Source organism: Equus caballus, chromosome 20 (genome assembly GCF_041296265.1).
Source record: "Equus caballus isolate H_3958 breed thoroughbred chromosome 20, TB-T2T, whole genome shotgun sequence".
NCBI lineage: Eukaryota > Metazoa > Chordata > Mammalia > Perissodactyla > Equidae > Equus > Equus caballus.
The window spans coordinates 14,463,341-14,479,730 of record NC_091703.1 but is presented as its reverse complement, the minus strand read 5'-3'; the positions used below and the strand labels follow the sequence as shown (position 1 = coordinate 14,479,730).

General features: G+C 51.2%; 1 protein-coding gene and 1 long non-coding RNA gene across 22 annotated transcripts in view; one reads left to right on the top strand and one right to left on the bottom strand.

Moving 5' to 3' along the window:
* Window positions 1-1,199: 1,199 nt before the first annotated feature.
* On the top strand, window positions 1,200-13,068 carry LOC106782322 (uncharacterized). Its single transcript, XR_001379311.3, has 3 exons — window positions 1,200-1,390; window positions 11,989-12,101; window positions 12,796-13,068. It is a non-coding gene; the product is annotated as an uncharacterized lncRNA (long non-coding RNA).
* A 2,526-nt stretch (window positions 13,069-15,594) lies between these two features.
* Window positions 15,595-16,390, bottom strand: part of PHACTR1 (phosphatase and actin regulator 1) — a 499,921-nt gene continuing 499,125 nt past the window's right edge. For all 21 annotated transcript variants that reach the window (XM_070244098.1, XM_070244095.1, XM_070244093.1 and 18 more), the window contains one exon: window positions 15,595-16,083. In XM_070244098.1, coding sequence (XP_070100199.1) covers window positions 16,068-16,083 — 16 coding nt within the window. In that variant the 3' untranslated portion in view covers window positions 15,595-16,067. The remainder of the gene's footprint in view (window positions 16,084-16,390) is intronic.

The window sequence follows — 16,390 nt, the reverse complement described above, 5'->3', positions numbered from 1 at the left end:
TTGTGAAGTCAGTGATGTTAGTGAATCTCAACTCCAAAAAAAGAAGAAGATAATTAGCAGTCTCTCAACAAGAAGATAGTTTCAGGGTATGCGCTCCTGCTCGCTCACACATAAATGCTGAGGGGAGACTGCGTGCGGCAAAGCCAGTGTGGGGCGGAGGGAGACCACAGCACCTGGGGCTCTTGGGGAGGAAGCTTAGGGGACTGGAATATTCTTCGTCACAATTTTGGCAGGTCCAGATGACCTGAAAGGGAAAACTATTACTGTACTGCTAACGGATCGGAAAATAAGTGTTCTACACTAAGTATATTCTGTCAAACCCAGTTTGGTAAAACCTTTCTGGCTATAGGGTGTGGGATGGGGATTTTCTTCAAGTGAGTCAATCTGATGCCATCAAGTTTTCCTTATTAAAAAAACTAAACAGCTCCAGCTCAGCAGAACAGTTTTTCAGGCCCACTGTGAGGACGGTGATAGAATAAGTGAGGATCCGATCATTTTAATATCAGAACTTTATTTTGCTGAGAGCCAAGTATTTTGAAAGTGTTTCTGCCCACTGCCTTCCGTGAAAAGCATAGCTCCTGATGGAAATACCCTCGTATTCCCCTTATTCGAAACATTTTAAAAGTCAGGATCCTGCAGAGTGTTTCCTCTATGTTAAAGCCTGGGGTTTCTGTTGGAGCCACAACTGTTGCGGCTAATACGTGGTTCATCCCTCTCCCTTGGAAAACTGGGATTAACATCGTTAAGTTAGCTTCTCGTCCTTCCCCTCCACTGTGTCGTCTTAAACACAGATGAGAGAAGCTCTAAATCTGCTCTGCTAGGAGGTATGCACAGAGGCCAAGGAGGGTTGCGGAGTGTGTGTGTGTGGCTGTTGCCTGTTGACAAATTGAAGTGACCAATTGTATGTACACAGGCTTGTGTGTGTGTGTGAGGCCACTTCAGGAAGTGAGGTCAGGGTTCCTGAGAATGAAATGCTTTTTTGTTAGTGGGAAGTTTGCGTGGAAATCATGGGACAGCACTCAAATCACGTGATGTGTAGGAAGCGCTCTGAAGGCCTCCGTTCCCTGTCGCTCTGGGCGGGAGACATGCCTGCCCTGTCTTGAACCGCTGAAGAATCCTTCTTGGCTGTGACCGGTCCCCTGCCATGTGGTCATCACCTTCCCCCTGGGACTTGAGGCTTATTTTTTCTTCCTGAAATTGAGGAATATGGAGGGAGGTCTGTGGGGAGGAGCATATCTGCCCAGGACTAGGTCTGAAGACTCAAGTGCCGGCCTCTGCTGGCACTGTGAGATGAACAGGAGTGGCGTCTGAGCTCTTTAGCCAAAGGCAGCCTGTGGGCGCTGGCAGGGCGTCTGGCTCTGCGTTTTGCATCTGCCAGTGGTCATGCAGGGTAAGCAGCTTTTGTCTTCAGCTGAGTGTTCTGGGCTTGGATGGGCTTGAGGAGGACGCTGTTCTCTGCCTTGCAGAGGAGAGTGTGGGAATTTTTGTAGCGGGAATTGGTAGCATTCCCTCTGCTGGATGAAACAAAGAGCTGTTTCTCCTTTAGACTCAGTGCCAAATGAAACTGCTCGTGGCTCTTGGCACAAGCACCACGTCTCTGATCAGCTGTTGCTTATCCAGAGTCGGCGCCAGTTTGAGTAGGAGGGAGGGCTGGTGAAGGAAGAGGGGGCGATGAGAGCAGGAGGAGGTGGGAGCTCTCCTGTGGGACCCTGGGGCGGGGTGGGGCAGAGCTGCCGGCCGGCCACTTCCTGCTTTCCTGACCATTGCTCCCTTTCCTTTTTGGCCTCTCTTTCGGCCTTGCTTTAGGAAGGTTAGAAAGTAAGTGGACAGTTAGTTGTTGGTGAGGAGACATTCCCCCCGTCCTCCTGGGGGCTGGTTTTACTGTACGGCAACCAGAGGGGGAGTCCAAGCCTGTGATTGGAGAAAGCATGGGAAAAGTCCTTCAAAAAGCATGTCCTGACAGAGCAGAGCTCCAAATAGAATATCACAGCAAGTGCTTAGTGTTCAGACCTCAAAATTACCAAAAATGTAGGTGTTGCTTTGTAGTTTACCAAGAACTTAGACATCCACATGCTGGGGACCGATGGAGCTCCGCCGGCCTCCGTCGCTCCTCTCCAGTCTCTTCTCCCACCCCCGCCCATGTTTTCCTAGAGTCTTAAGTAGCAGCCTGGTACTTGGTGGGTTTTGCATCCCCCTTGTCCCTCCTCCACCTGCTGGGAAGGTTTGTGGGGGAGGCAGCCAGGTGGAGGAGAGCCGGGGATGACTCACTTCTAAATGTCAGAAGGCTCACTCCAGGGCAGCCAGCCTACGTCCACCCCCCATTTCTCCCCCTTCCGCTCTGCTTGGTTTGTTTATTGTCTTATTCATTCTCATTCAATCATGAAATAAATTTGAATGCTCTCCTAATTATGGGCCAGGTACTGACTGAGCTTAATTGCTGAACAAGTCATGTGGTATCTGCCCTCTTGGTGCTCATAACCACGCAGGGAAGACAAATATTAAGTTAAACAGGAGTAGATTTTGTTCTGGCAGTCTTTCAGAGTGCTTCTCGAGTCCTGAGCTCCCACACAAGGGAGAGGGACCTGGGTTGGCCCAGAAGCTCCAGAGGAGGGTTAGAATTGCTCCGAGAGGTGTGGTTCTTTGTCCCCTTCCCTTGTTAATGGAAGAGGTGACAGAGAGAGCCTTGGCTGGGGGCGAGGGGCATGGGGAGAGGGTCTGAGCATCTGCCACACTCACTGTTTCTGTGATCCAGGGGGGTTGCTCAGTCTGTGTCTCAGTTTCCCCAGCAGTTCTTTCACATTCCTCACCCCTCAGCCTGCTTGGGAGCATCAGATGAGTTGACTGTGAAAGCACAGTAAGAAACGTAGAGCTCCGTGGAGCACCAGCATTTTGAACAGTGTGGTTCATGGGAGGCGGCCAAGCGCTGCCTCTGTCTCCATCGGCCCTGCCCGCTCTGAGACGCTTCTCGTCGCCTTCCAGGCTGAGTGTGCCTTGTTCCTCTGAGCTTCTGTGATGTCTCAGGCACGACTCGTTCAGCAGTAACTGTTGGGAAGCCTCTTGTTTGGTCGTCTCGAACTTCTGTTAAGCTTTCCATGTGGTTTCCCTCTGAAATGCAGGCTTCTTGACGCCTGTGTCGTGCTTGCTTTCTCATACCCCCACTTTACCCAGTACCCTTCCTCATGCTTGTTTTCTCCCCCAAACTGTGCTGTCCCTGCCCTTCTCTGGGCGTGCTGTGGTCTTTGCAGGAGTGTCCTCTCCCCACTGCGGTGCTATATCCTCCTATCCCTAAGGGTCAGCTCAAGCATCCCCTCCTCCAGGAAGCTCTCCCAGCTTTCTGTTCCTTGTCTTCTGCCCCTGGCTTGTTTCCCTCCATGCCGCTCTGCATTCTTTCCACCACGTTTAATGCACTGATTTAGAATGACCTGTTTAGGTCCCACACTAGCCTGCGAGCTCCTCAAGGGTAGAGCTCATGCCTAATTCTCTTTTTCTTTCCCTCAGTGCCAAGCACATCTCAGGCCGCCTGGCCTGTCCATGAATATGAGTTGGATGCATGAATGCCTGGCTCAGTGTTGATTGGGACTCCTTTGGTGACAAGTAATAGGATTGTTCCAGAGCTAGCTTGCTTAAAGGAGACTTTATTATAGGACAAAGGGGTGAGGCTCAGAGCCCAAAGGGGGAGGGCTGGAATCTGGGGCAGGACTGAAGAGACTCTGGACCCTCTTATCCTCCCATCTGTGACCTACTCTGTGTGTCTGTTGCGTCCTTTTCTCTGCAGTCAGGATTGCTCTGATGGAAGATGCCTTACAGGTCCAGCCTCTGGAGACAGAGACTCTTGACCCGAGTTCCTGAATCTGTGGGAAAGAGGCTGTGGTCCAGCTTGGCTCTGGTGCTGCCCATGGATCAATCATCTGTAGCGATGGAGATGGAGGGGTCAGGCAGCAGACACATGGCTTCCAGGAGCCTCCCCTGTGTCCATGGCAGTGCAGGAGGGCTGAGTGAGGGACATTGTTATTGGGTCCACTGTCAACTGAGGGGACGCTCTCAAAAGCTTTCTGCTCCAGTTAGCAAAGCTTTTGACTGGATATGTGCCCTACAAAGGTGCCAGGAGGGGCAACAGGCGCCTGCTGCCTTGAATCAAGTCTAGGTAGCTTTTCCTTCACCACTTATTTCTGGTTTCTGCCAGCTAGTCTGAGGGTGGCCCAGCCAGCCCTTTCAGATGGGGGTGGGCAGAGTGGGAACATCCCACTGGCAGCTTTGGCAGTGTCTCTAAGGGCCAGGTGTTTCCTCTGTGAACATTTCATATCAAGTCTAATTTATTCTGGAAGTCTATGGAGTGTTGGCTTTGCCTGGCTCCTTCCCCCACACCTGGGTTCGGTGGGAGGGCTGGGTGGTGAGTAGCTGGCAGCAGCTGTGTTTATTTGCCTCTTGCTGGGAAGGGTGTATGGTTCCCCCAGGGTATAAACATCTGGGTCTCTAGACTGAGTTGGGCTCTGGCCAGACCTGGTGGCAGTTGAGTGACCCTGGATAAAGTCAGTCAGGCAGCTGCTAAGGCCGACTGATTTCAAGATCACAGGGAGGCACACCTAGATCTGAGGAATGTTGGAGCTGGAGTAACGCTTGCAGGTCATCTGGTTCGACACTCCCCTCCCCATCACACAAATACGAAAAGTGAGACTCCAGGTGGTAAAGGGGGTTATACAGGGTCACCGTTGGTAGGCGAGCAGCCTCTAGCACCCAGGCATCCCTGCTCCCTGCCTAGAGTAGCCTCTAAAACCCAGGCATCCCAACTCCTGTCTAGAGCAGCCTCTAGAACCCAGGCATCCTGGCTCCCTGTCTAGAGCATTCTCCAGAACCCAGGCATCCTGGCTCCCTGTCTAGAGCAGCCTCTAGAACCCAGGCATCCCAACTCCTGTCTTGAGCAGACTGTAAAACCCAAGCATCCCAACTCCTGTCTTGAGCAGCCTCTAGAACCCAGGCATCCTGGCTCCCTGTCTAGAGCAGCCTCTGGAACCCAGGCATCCTAGCTTCCCATCGATTTCACTTCACCAAGCTACTCCCTCATCCTGAAACACTGCCCCATCTATTCTCTGAGCCTTAAAATCCCTTCCTCTGGACAAGACATTGTCCAAATGTCTCCAGTTGATGCTTTCTGGCTGGGTAACTTGGCACCGGGTCCTCATCTGTAAGATGGGAGGGCTGATAGTAATAGTAGCCACCTCATGGAAGTGTTAGGAGGACTAAGTGCAGAGACACATAGTACCTTGGATCAGTGCCGGCACAGAATAAGCACTCCGCAGACATTAGGTATTACTGCTCCACAAGTGATAACAGTTAAAATGTGTGTTCTCCTCAGAGAGGTGGCATTGTGACAGTCTTACTACAGACTAAATGTCTTGGTGATTATTTCCTGAGAAGGGGTTTTAAGGAGAGTAGAGGCCCATTACAGGTTCTTTAAAATCATGCATTTGAACGGGGCTTCTTAAACTTTAATGTGCATAGGAATCCCCTGGTTCCTTGTTAAAAAACACATTCTGATTTAGTAGCTCCGGGGTGGGGCCTGGGGTTCTGCATTTCTAATATGCTTCCTGATTTTGCCGGTGCTGCTGGTCCCCGGGGACCACAGTTTGAGTAGCAGGGACCTAGGGAATGTGGATTTCACCTAGTACAAGGTTCAACCCTGATGCTAGAAAATGAAAGATGCCACCGAGAATGCCACCTGCCTGTGCCATTTTCTCATTTTTAAATTAGTCTGAGTTCATTTCTCGGCGATGGTGGGGATATTGCTAAAAGTTTATACAGCACTCCATCAGAACCTCAATAGAATCTCTGTACCGAGAGGCAGGTGTTCTCTATGAATTTTCTCTCTCCACTGGGTCACTGGAAGTGGTTTCACTATAACCTTATCACACGTCAGCTCATTACCAAGGATAGCTCTGTGGCAGCTAATCAACCGTGTCCATCCTCCCTTTCTTTCTCCCTAAACAGACCTCAATTTTATTTGAGGTAGGCATGTGTTAATACAACTTTATTTCCTAGCCTCTCGTGCAAAGAGGGATGGACAGTAAGATGGAAGGCAAAGTCATTAGGTAGCACTTTCAGAAAGGGTTTTTATCCAAAGAGGATTTACTCAGCTGGCAGGTAACTTTTCCTCCTAATTCCTGCCTGGAACACATGCATTATGACTGGAACTCCAGCAGCCATCTTGGAGCATGAGGCAACCTAGAGGATGGAAGCTACATGAGGAGGCTGGTGGGGCAGGAAAACAGCTGTGGCACATTGATGGTGTCACAAGTTCTTCCTTGATTAACTCCAGACTTCTTTTACATAAAAAAAAGAAAAAGCTCAGTTGTTTTAGCCACTATTTGGGTTTCCTGTTATGTGAAGGCTGTTGAACCCAGTACTAAACTGACACCCCCAGAGCAGATGCAGGCAGACACAGGTTTAAATGTGTCTAAAACTCTCATCCTCCTGAGCACCCTTTGTGGGATTCCCTAGTCATGTTGGAGCCAAGGGAACTGGATTGAGAGTCAGAAGCCCGGGGTTCGCAGCTCGGGTGTGCCATTTCCCAGCTGTGTGATCCTGTTCCTTTTAGGTTCAGTCCCCTCGCCTGTAAAATGGGGACGACAGATGACAGTGTCCCGCACGGTGCTGGGGTGCAGAACTCATTCTGCTGGTGTTGCGGGGGCCGGGGGCTCAGGATGATGGTATGAGGACACCGAGACGGGCCAGCAGCAGTGACCAGTGCCGATGTGAGCAGTATGGGGACGCGTGGGGACATGGGCACTGACACACCTGCCAGGGCTTCTGTTGGGGTGCTCACCTCGGTGTGCTGAGAGCAGCAGAGACCGCTGGTACGTTAACCAGAAGGGGTTGACTGAGTGCCCCGGTTACCATTAATGTTCTGTGAGTGTGGTTTTGTTCAGGGAAAGGGGGCAACATGAGTAGCTTTCAGCTGGGTCTTGAGAAACCTGCCTCAGCTCAGTCCTCCCTCCCCCAGCTGAGGGACCTCTAGGCTGAGGACCGGGAGGTGGCCCAGGTAACATCTCAGCTCCTCATTGCTCTCTCCCAGTGCCTCTCCCATTGCTTAGCTGATGAAACCCAAGTGGCTCGCCCCAGCCGCTTGCCCCAAGCCAGCTGAATGGACCCCGTGATCAACAGCTAGTGTTCGCGCTCTCTTGCTGACAGGAACCGCAGTAAGATGTTTGCAACCACAGCAGAGCCGTCCACACCTCTTCTGTCCAAATCAGAGACCGTTTTCGCTTCAGATTTCTTTCTACCACCCTCCAAACCCAAAGGCATCACTCTTGTTCCCTCCCCTATTTCCACCCCAATTAATTACGGTTGGCACCTGCACTGTTTCTCTCCTGCAGAGCCAGCTCGTTCCTGGAGGGTGCAGACCACATCTTTACAATGAACCAAAGCTATCAAGAGATGTACTTCTCTCTCACCTGGAAGGTGGTGGGTGGCGGGTGGGGACCTGAAACAGGACTGCTCCATAGGGACCTCTCACTGCCTGGCCCCGTGGGCTCCATTTTCTGACCAGCTGCTACATGGTCTGAAAAATGCCTGTGGTCTGTTCCTAGATTTCTAAATGTGATATGATTGAAATAAGGTCTATCCGTGTAGACTTGTTCCTCATAGGTAAGTTTCCTTGTTCAGGTGAGACCAAAGGCAGCCAGCACTGTGTGTACTTTCAATTCTTTCTTTAAAAATAATAAAATAATTGTCACTAAATTTTTTAATGGAAAAGGCTATGTGCATGTGAGGATAAAAGGCAACAGGACCAGAGGGTATGCAATGGACAGTGACTCCTCCACCCCGCGGGCCCTAGTTCCCTTTCTCACAAGCAGCTCTGTCAGCCTAAACCCCAGCCTGGCCGTGCGTGTCCTCTTCTGGGAAGGAAGAGGGATGGCATCGGGGTTTGTCCTGCCCGCTTTGGGGCTGTCGTAACCAAGTCCTTGAGAGAGGATTGAGGAAAACCTAAGACACTTACACCGCAGCAGGGGCTCTTGTTGCCACGGCCGGCTGGGTGTTGAGCGATGGGGTGAGGGTGCAGCTGGTGGGGTGACAGCAAGCATTTTAATGCTGGCTTGGGAAAGTGTCCCCACCACCCAACAGCAAGGCAGCACAGAGTGTGCACAAGGCCAGCCTCTTGCCAGATGCTGTTTTTGCTATTTTAACCCCAGGGCCTTGTACAGCCAGCACGCTGAGGCTGTCGCGAGGTTGCCGAGGCCTTCTGGAGGCTCAGGTGTGGAGGCAACAAGGCCCAGGAGGGCTCTCACAGGTGCACTGCCCCCGCAGCACAGCTGGCAGGCCCCCCGGGATGCTGGGGTGAGGCCTTTACCCTCATTCCGTCCATGGGGGGACTTTCAGAGATAAGAAGCTCAGCTTGTGTGTAAAGGATTTTTACCTGCGTAGCTGGAGACAGACTTGCCCTCTTGTGGGTGGAGGCTCTGAAGTCACAGGCCTTGTAAAGACATAGCCTCTCATGGATCCCCAACACCGCCCTGGGCAAGGTGTCAGTGACAGTTGTCCCACTCCAGATCAGTAATTAAGGAACAGAGTGACATTTTCTCCCTCCCTCCCACCATTCTGCCTCCCATGTTTTATTAAAGAAACAACAAGAGCAATGATATCACCAGACAAGAGCCACGGAGCCTCGGAGACGACACGAGACGCAAAGCCTCCATCTGTTATGGAGGAGACGAGAAATGGGCGTCGACTTCCAGCTCAGGATAGCAGGCCTCTGAACCGGCTGCCATAGCCTGGAAGCAGCAGCAGCTAAATTCTGCTTTTGTGGTTTATTCTGTCACTTCTGCAAACGAATTCATCAGTTCATTGAACAGGGCCCTTTGCCTTAATCGGGGCGGTGCCCCGTGGAAAGACTGGATGATCATGGCTTCCTATTATGAAATAAGGAGAGCATTTTTTGATTAATGGCACAAAAGAGCAGAACCCTTTTATTTATTTTTTTTTACCAAAAATAGCATTTAGGAAAGGGACTGGCTGCATGCCCAAGATGGACTGTCAGGTCTGTTCTTCCTCTCTGATATTAGGCAGCGTGCTGGTCTCCTCTTGCCCTCGCCGCAGCTCTAGGTGGGACCCACGCTGCGCAAGTGCCTTGTTTGACATTATTTCCCTCGAGGGAAGTCGTAAATATGGGCCAACTGTCTCCTGGTTGTGGGAGGTGCCCACTGGCGGGAGACTCAGCTGCCCACAGACAGCAGCGCCCAGGAGGGGAGAGGAAGGAGCTGGGTCGAGGAGACAGCTTCCCCCTTCCCGGAGGCTGGGAGATTGTCGGGTATCTTTCCTGATCTCTGGTTCTTGGTGTCAGAAGATGATGTTATCACTTAAGATGGGCAACTGGGGTAATTGGATGGAAGCTGAGAAAGTGTGAACTCAAGTAAGTGGAGGTGAAGCAGTGCATGCATGGGCCTGGCAGGGGGGTTAAGAGCGATGCTTTAGAGTCGAGCAGACCCGGGTTTGTAAGGATGAAATAAAACTGTGCATGAAAGGGAGGAGCACAGTGCCAGCTATGGAGTGAGGGTTTCATGTTTGGGAACTGTGAGCCGTGGCATCAACAGGAATCAAGTGTCCAGGCAGCCAGAGTTAGAAATCAGGAGTGCCACACGTCAGGGACCACAGGGGACAGCTGTTTGTTCATACTTAGGTGCGTATGTTTGGGTTTTTTTGCATGTGTGAGCACTCTGGCTCCTTATGAGAGTTCCCAGGTCACTTCGTGAGGCTTCTCTTAGACTCGGCTCAGGCAAGCTTAGGGCTCAGACCCCACAGCCTTGTTAGCCCTGGTTGTCCCTGACGTCGTCCCCACAGCCTGTCCACGTCAACAGCCCCGTCGCAGGGATCCATGGCCACACACACCCGGGGGCCAGCTCCGGGACCCCTGAGCAGGCAGACGTGGCCGGCACGGGCCGCACTCGCACCGAGGATGGCCCACAGGAGACTGGGATTCTATCGGTGGGACAGTGGGGGCCACGGCAGAGGTCGAGCGGGAGCGGGGTGCAAGCAAGGCTGTGTCTGGACAGAGGATTCTGGCAGCAAGACTGGATGGGGACAGGCCCAGGCAAGCCAACCCTGGCTGCGCTCAGCCAGGCAGGCGGTGAGGGCCTTAATTAAAGAGCAGTGGAATAGTTCTAGAACCAATGATCAGCTGGAAGTGGAAAGGAGAAGGCAGCTTCACTGCAAAAGGAAATTAGAGAGGGACAGGATTGGGGTCGAGGGGCAGGGCTTGAAAATATGAAAACAGTATTCTGGGACACACTGAATTTGAGGCGCTTCTGAGACATATGTCAAGCGTAAGAGCTAACATTTAGTAAGGCCAACCCAAGGTGCTAAGCACCTTACACATATCATTTAATTTAAGCCTAACAGTGCTATAAAATAGGTGCCATGATTCCCATTTCACAGATGAGGAAGCTGAGGCACAGTGAGATTAAGTAACTTGCCCCAAGTTACACAACTAGTAACGGGTAGAGCCGGAAGTTGACCACAGGGCATCTGGGCTCAACGCCACATGCTCTTAACGTCTACACTGCTGCTCTGTGACATTTGGACACCTGGGTCAGGCGCTCAGGGCAGATCTGAGCTATAGCTGTAGACCTGGAGTCATCTGAGGCCAGGAGAGTGCTTCAGACCTGTGGAGAGCCAGCCAGGGAGCATTTCCGGTGTCAAACGTGGCCTTTGGATTAATAATTAGATGTAACCACATCACTGAAGCGCCTGCAAACTTGAGGTGTTGCACAGGACAGCAGGCTGTGTCTTAAGCATCACTGCCCGAGGTCCACAAGCCCCTCAAGGGTGCTTTGCCCAGAGGAAGGGGGAGGCAGGACAAAGTAGGGTAATCTGGTTGACAGCAGCTTCAGGACGAGCCCTCACGAAGACACAGGCAGAGGACAGGTCCCAGTGCCTCCTAGCCTTCCCGGAGGCCAACCCAAGGCAGGGAGTGGGGGCAGGCACAGCACGTCAGACCTGCAGGCGGTCTGATGGAGAGGAATCTAGACTGCTCTCTGAGAGCCTGCCCTGCAGGACTTGCCTAAAGCTGCTCTTTCCTAGGGGCTAAGGTTCAGTGTTTCAAAACTTCAGATAAACCCAAATCACAGAAAGCCAATGCCCTAAGGGACATTAGAGGACATCTATTTCAAAGCCCCCATTTTCCAGATGAGGACACTGAAGCCCAGAGAAATTAAGTGACTTGGCCACACTGCCCAGCAGGTGTGGTGGCAGAGACACTAGTTCTCTGTCCCAGGATGGTGTAAACAGCCGAGGAGGGACAAAGCAGGCACCTCTGCCTACTGAGATTGTGCAGCTGTGACCTTGTTTACTTTGGAAAGGGCTCCCTCTTAGGATGATGGCCAGTTTCCTTCCCTCTTGCAAGGCAGAGCCTGTTGGGGTTCTACCAAAGCTGCCTTTAGCCTTTTCTCTCCTCTGCATAACCGCAGTCAAGTTCTACAGGTTAGACTTATTAAGGTCAGAGTGCTCTGAAGGGGAGGAGGTCGCAAAATGAGGGAGAAGCTCTTAGCTCGAAAGCTGAAATCCTTTCTGCAAACCACAGGCCCTCTCTCCTGTGACCACTCCTGCTCCAGCGACCCTCGGCCTGCACAGGCGAGAGCCTGCGCAGATATTCTGATGCAATGCTGCAGGATGCTGACACCCAGTGGGGGCTTTGCGGCTGCTGCTCAGCAAAGAAATAAGCAGCACACACAGTCATTCCACTTCTCCGAGGCTGGAGATCCCCAGGCAAAGGAAAAGCGGTTCCCTTTGGATTGTACTCCCAAGCCCTTGCTACTCAGAAATGGGACTCTAGGACCAAGGGCATCAGCATGTCCTGGAAGCTAGTCAGAAAAGCAGACTCTCAGGCCCCCCACCCCAGACCGACTGAGTTGGCATCTGCCCTTTAACAAGACCCCCCCGGTGATTCCTGGCAATGGTGCAGGGGAACAGCGCCATGCTAGCCTCCTCTTTCTTTCCCAGAGCCACCTGCCTACGTTGCCAGACCAAGGATATATCACCCAGCAAGGTCACCCACCTTAAATGCAGCCAGCAAGCACTGCAGCCCTTTCTGCTTCCCTCAAAACCTCCAAAAGGTAAGTTAGGACCCAAAGGTTAAGAGAGAAAGCTCTTTGCTTTACAGGACAAAGGCTTCTTTTTACAGGACTCAAGGCTTCTCAAGAAAGGAGACAGATGTAAGTATTCAAAGAGCAAAGTCGTCTGGGGCTTTTGCTTCCAGGCAGTGACCCCGCAAAGGTCCCCCAGGGCATTGCTGCTGCGTAAGGCTGTCTGATATCTGACACTACGGACACGATTCTGAGTGCTGTAACAAGTTAATTTATATTCATCATTCCCGGATTATTAAAAGACAGTTGGGCAGTACATTTTAGATATTCTTAAAAAAACCTTGGGAAGAAAAAGGTCCTAGCATACAAAAATTATCTAGACAGTTAGCCTATGTGCAAGAATCCTTCCTCCCCCACTAATGCCAGCTCCCTGAGGTGGTCCTGTATCTCCGTAACTCTTACTCTTTTGCTGATGAGGGGACCTACCCCCGTCCCCAGCCAAATAGTATTCTCAGCGGTTCCTGCTGGTGGCTGATAAAACACACAGGAGTCAAGGATTTTTTTTTAGACTTTTTTTTTTTTTTGGTTTGTTTTTAAAGAAACTGCATACATCATCAGAGACAAACAATAATTTAAATACCATGCAGTTTCTGTATGTACAAAACCTAGGCCATAGAGATCCAGTTTACTTTGTACTCTATTTACATGGTTCTTCCTCATACAGCCCGTCATCTGTTAAATTAGAACACGGGAGAGCGCTCCCATACAAAGACGAACTATGTACAGACACCCGGGAAGCAAGTGGAAAAAGCAACCGGTTTGGGGATGAAAAGACGAATGAGAAGAAAAAGTCGTTTAAGGTGACCTTTGCCCACTGGCTGTGCACAGGGAGAGTCTGAAATTCCATTCATCGAAGCACACACCACGAGTTTCATTCGGCAAATATAAATACACGTTCATAAGCGGGAGAAAAATAAACTCAGAGGTTTTCATCACATCTACCGTCACATTGTTTGGTTTCTCTAATCTGACATAAAGGCTAAAGTTTTAAAAGTTTTACAGGGCTTTGAGGGCCTTTGGGGGGGGTGGGTATATGTCAGCAATTCCGAGAGAGTATGTAGGCAGATGGCTGTCTCTTCTGTCATGGAGTGGGTGGGAGGTCGGGCCAATGTCTAATTTTGAGAGGAAAGCATTTTGATTTGAGAAATTTCACATTTTGCCTCTCATGCTAATCCAAATGACAAAAGGCTGAACTGGGAATTTATAACACACGAGATAAAACTTGAAAACTACAGCTTTCTTAGAAAAGAGATGCATTTTAAACCACCTAGCCCATCTCTCTCTTTTTATTCCCTAATTAATGTCAAATTGTCATCTTTGAAGGTAACACACATTTTTCAGTTGTTGTAACAATGTGGCAAAAAAGAAATTTGGATAGATTTCTAGAAAGACCTCAAGATTTCAAGAAAGACACAGCAGAGGGCCCGCCCTGTGGTCTACTGAGTATGCTGAGCCACTTACAATGGGCTGCAAGTAGCCCACTTCGATGGTGGAGGAGTTTTAGTGGCATGGGAGGTGCCCCCCTATCTCTGTGCAGGTGACTTCTGGAAAAGGGTGCTCTGCAGGAAGAGAAGTAGAAACTGTGTTCACTTTCTTCCATGCGCCAAGTGGACTGCAACACTAGGCGGACTGCACTTTGGGCGGAAACCCTGGCTGGCTGCAGCGACATCGACTTGGGCGTCATGTTCCCTGGGAATCTGAAAGGCCCAAGAACCAAGGCCAGCAGAGAAGCCCCTGGCCTTCGTAGGAGGAGTCCAGGCAGTGGAATGAGTTCCCTTAGGACTCGCTCCTGGGCCAGGGGAAGGCCTGACTGCCATGCCAGGTGCTGCGGGCCACCTGCCGCACAGCTGTGAGATAGAGAAAGCTCAGACTCAGCCCCTGGCAAGGCGGGCTCCTCCGCCTGGAACATGTGCCTGCCATAGAGGAGTGAAACGAAAGAGCCCTACATCTCGTCATACCATTTGCACATTCAAATGTCAGTAAGCCTTTTGGGAAGACGGTGTTTACAGCTACACTAAAATCCTGACCACATTTTCCCTGAACGATACCTCTCCCCACGGCAGTAACTATTGAGATTCAACATTCAAAGAAAAAAAGGACCCAGTGATGGCGGACTCCTGGGGGTGGGCAGTGGCGGGCTCGCTCCAGGGGGTGCGAGGAAAGCATCTGACAGCTTTGCCACAGCTGCTGGCCACTGCCTAAAAAGCTGCCCTGAGCTCCCCCCAAAATATGCACCGCTCCTGGGTTACTGCTGGCCACAGGAGCAGTTCATGCCTGCAGAACATTAAATGGCCTCATTGATGGGTGTGCATCCCAAGAGTCACGTGCTTCCCCCACAGTTCAGGGTGGGGAGTGGTTAACTCCTTTTTTGTGAAGGCCAAACTGGCATCTTTCTAAATTCTGGGCATGTGTGGTGGAGTGCGAGCCATCACCTGGAAAGATCGTGGTAACTATGAGACCACTGCAGGAGGCCAGGCAGAGCTTTGCGATGGAGGGCCCCACAAGCTCTGTGAGGAAGGAAAACAAAACGAAAGCAGCTGCAGTGGCCTTATTAAGATAGTTGTTAGGGTTTGGGAGTTGTCCTTCCTCTCTCTGTACATCCTACCCTCGGTGGTGCCCTGTCAACAGAGCCCTCTTTCCTGTGGTCCCAAGTGAGGAGGACAGTTAGAAATACATCTCAAATGTGTAATCATGCCTCTCACCAGCATCATGAGGGAGAGGAAGGATTCTCTCTGGATAACAGGAGCGGGAAGGTACAGCATTGCAGGCAAGGCTGGTGTTTGCACGATTCTGGATATGCTGAACCCTGGGGCTTCTCCATAGAAACTCTTCAGTGCAAAAAAAAGGAGACTAGAAGGCTATCAAGTAGTACCAGTCCATCAGTGACTGGAAAGCCAGTCCTTAAGGAATGGTTTCTGGCCTGCATGCACTGGTCCTATACTCAGAGGCCATTAACTTCCAAGCCATACAGTCACTGGCCCTGGGGCACGCAGAGAAAATGAGGAACATTAGCCGAGCAGTTTCTTACTCCAGCCTTTGTGCCCTCAACAGGCGCACGCCCTTGCATTCATACTCACGACCACCACAGAAGGACCTTAGCAGTGGCTGGCTGTGTGTGTAAGATCACCTGTGACATTTGGCTTTTTTGATATGATGGGTCAATTAGTTTGAACTGAACAGATGATAACTTTCCCCTTCTAAACCAGAGCTTCCTGGAAGGCAGCTCAGCTCAGTCGGAGGGGACAGGACGGGTGCTCAGTGCCAGCCTTCCACACCTGGAGCGCACACACTGTCAGGACCGGCAGTCAACCAGACTCCCCCAGAAAAGGGCTCTTCCCTTTTGTTCACTGCGTGGATGATGGCTGAAGGGAGAGAAAGGACAGGGGCAACTGAAAACAGTGCTCCCTCTCAACAAGCTTCTCTTAAGGGGCCCCCAAACCAGATGCCATGCTTGGAGCCAGTGTGTTTGGCCAAGTCTAGAAGGCCAACCAGATCATTTACTTTGCACGATCATCCCCAGGCCAAACCCACCGCCTCAGCTTTCTTTGGACTCAGGTGACAGACATTTTCGAGGAAGAGGTTCACTGGAGCCTAACTGAATGGGGCACCTGCCAGGCCTGGCCGCAGAGGACCAGGGCTGCTCCGAGTGCCAGGAAGTCTTCAGTGAGGCTGTGCCGGTGCCCTCAGCCCTGCTGGGGACGGGATACAGTTCGGTACCAGCAGTGGTCCCAGCAGCTCTGACCACGGAGCAGTCACCATCGCGTTTTCACAAATAGAATCCTGATTGTGTTTCCTTTTATTTTTCTTCTTCTTCTTTTTAAAAAAGGCAGTTCAGAAGATTTACATCGTGATGGGGAAGTGAATAAATACCAGCACTTATGGTTCTTATAAATTTATGTTTTGAAGACAGCATAGCACTCAAGAGGAATTCGACGGTTAAGGTCGGTGGAACCTGGGAAAACAAATAATTAAGACCAAGGGGCTGTCAAAGATGTCAGGTTCAACAGCCCAAACTTCCCACCCTCAGATTCCTTATCTCTGACAGCGACGGGGAGCTTTAAATCTCCAACCAAAGGCATGTCCCCACAGAACTCCTCCCATCCTTGAGGCCCCCCAGATTCACCTTGGCTTTTGGAGTGGTTTAATCTGGAGCTCCTCGGGGCCCCATGGGGTGGCCCTGGTGGCACTCAGCCCATGCCCTCAGCCTGGACTCAGCACAAGGTGGAGAACCCGCCCTCGACCCTCCGAGTCTGAGTCCA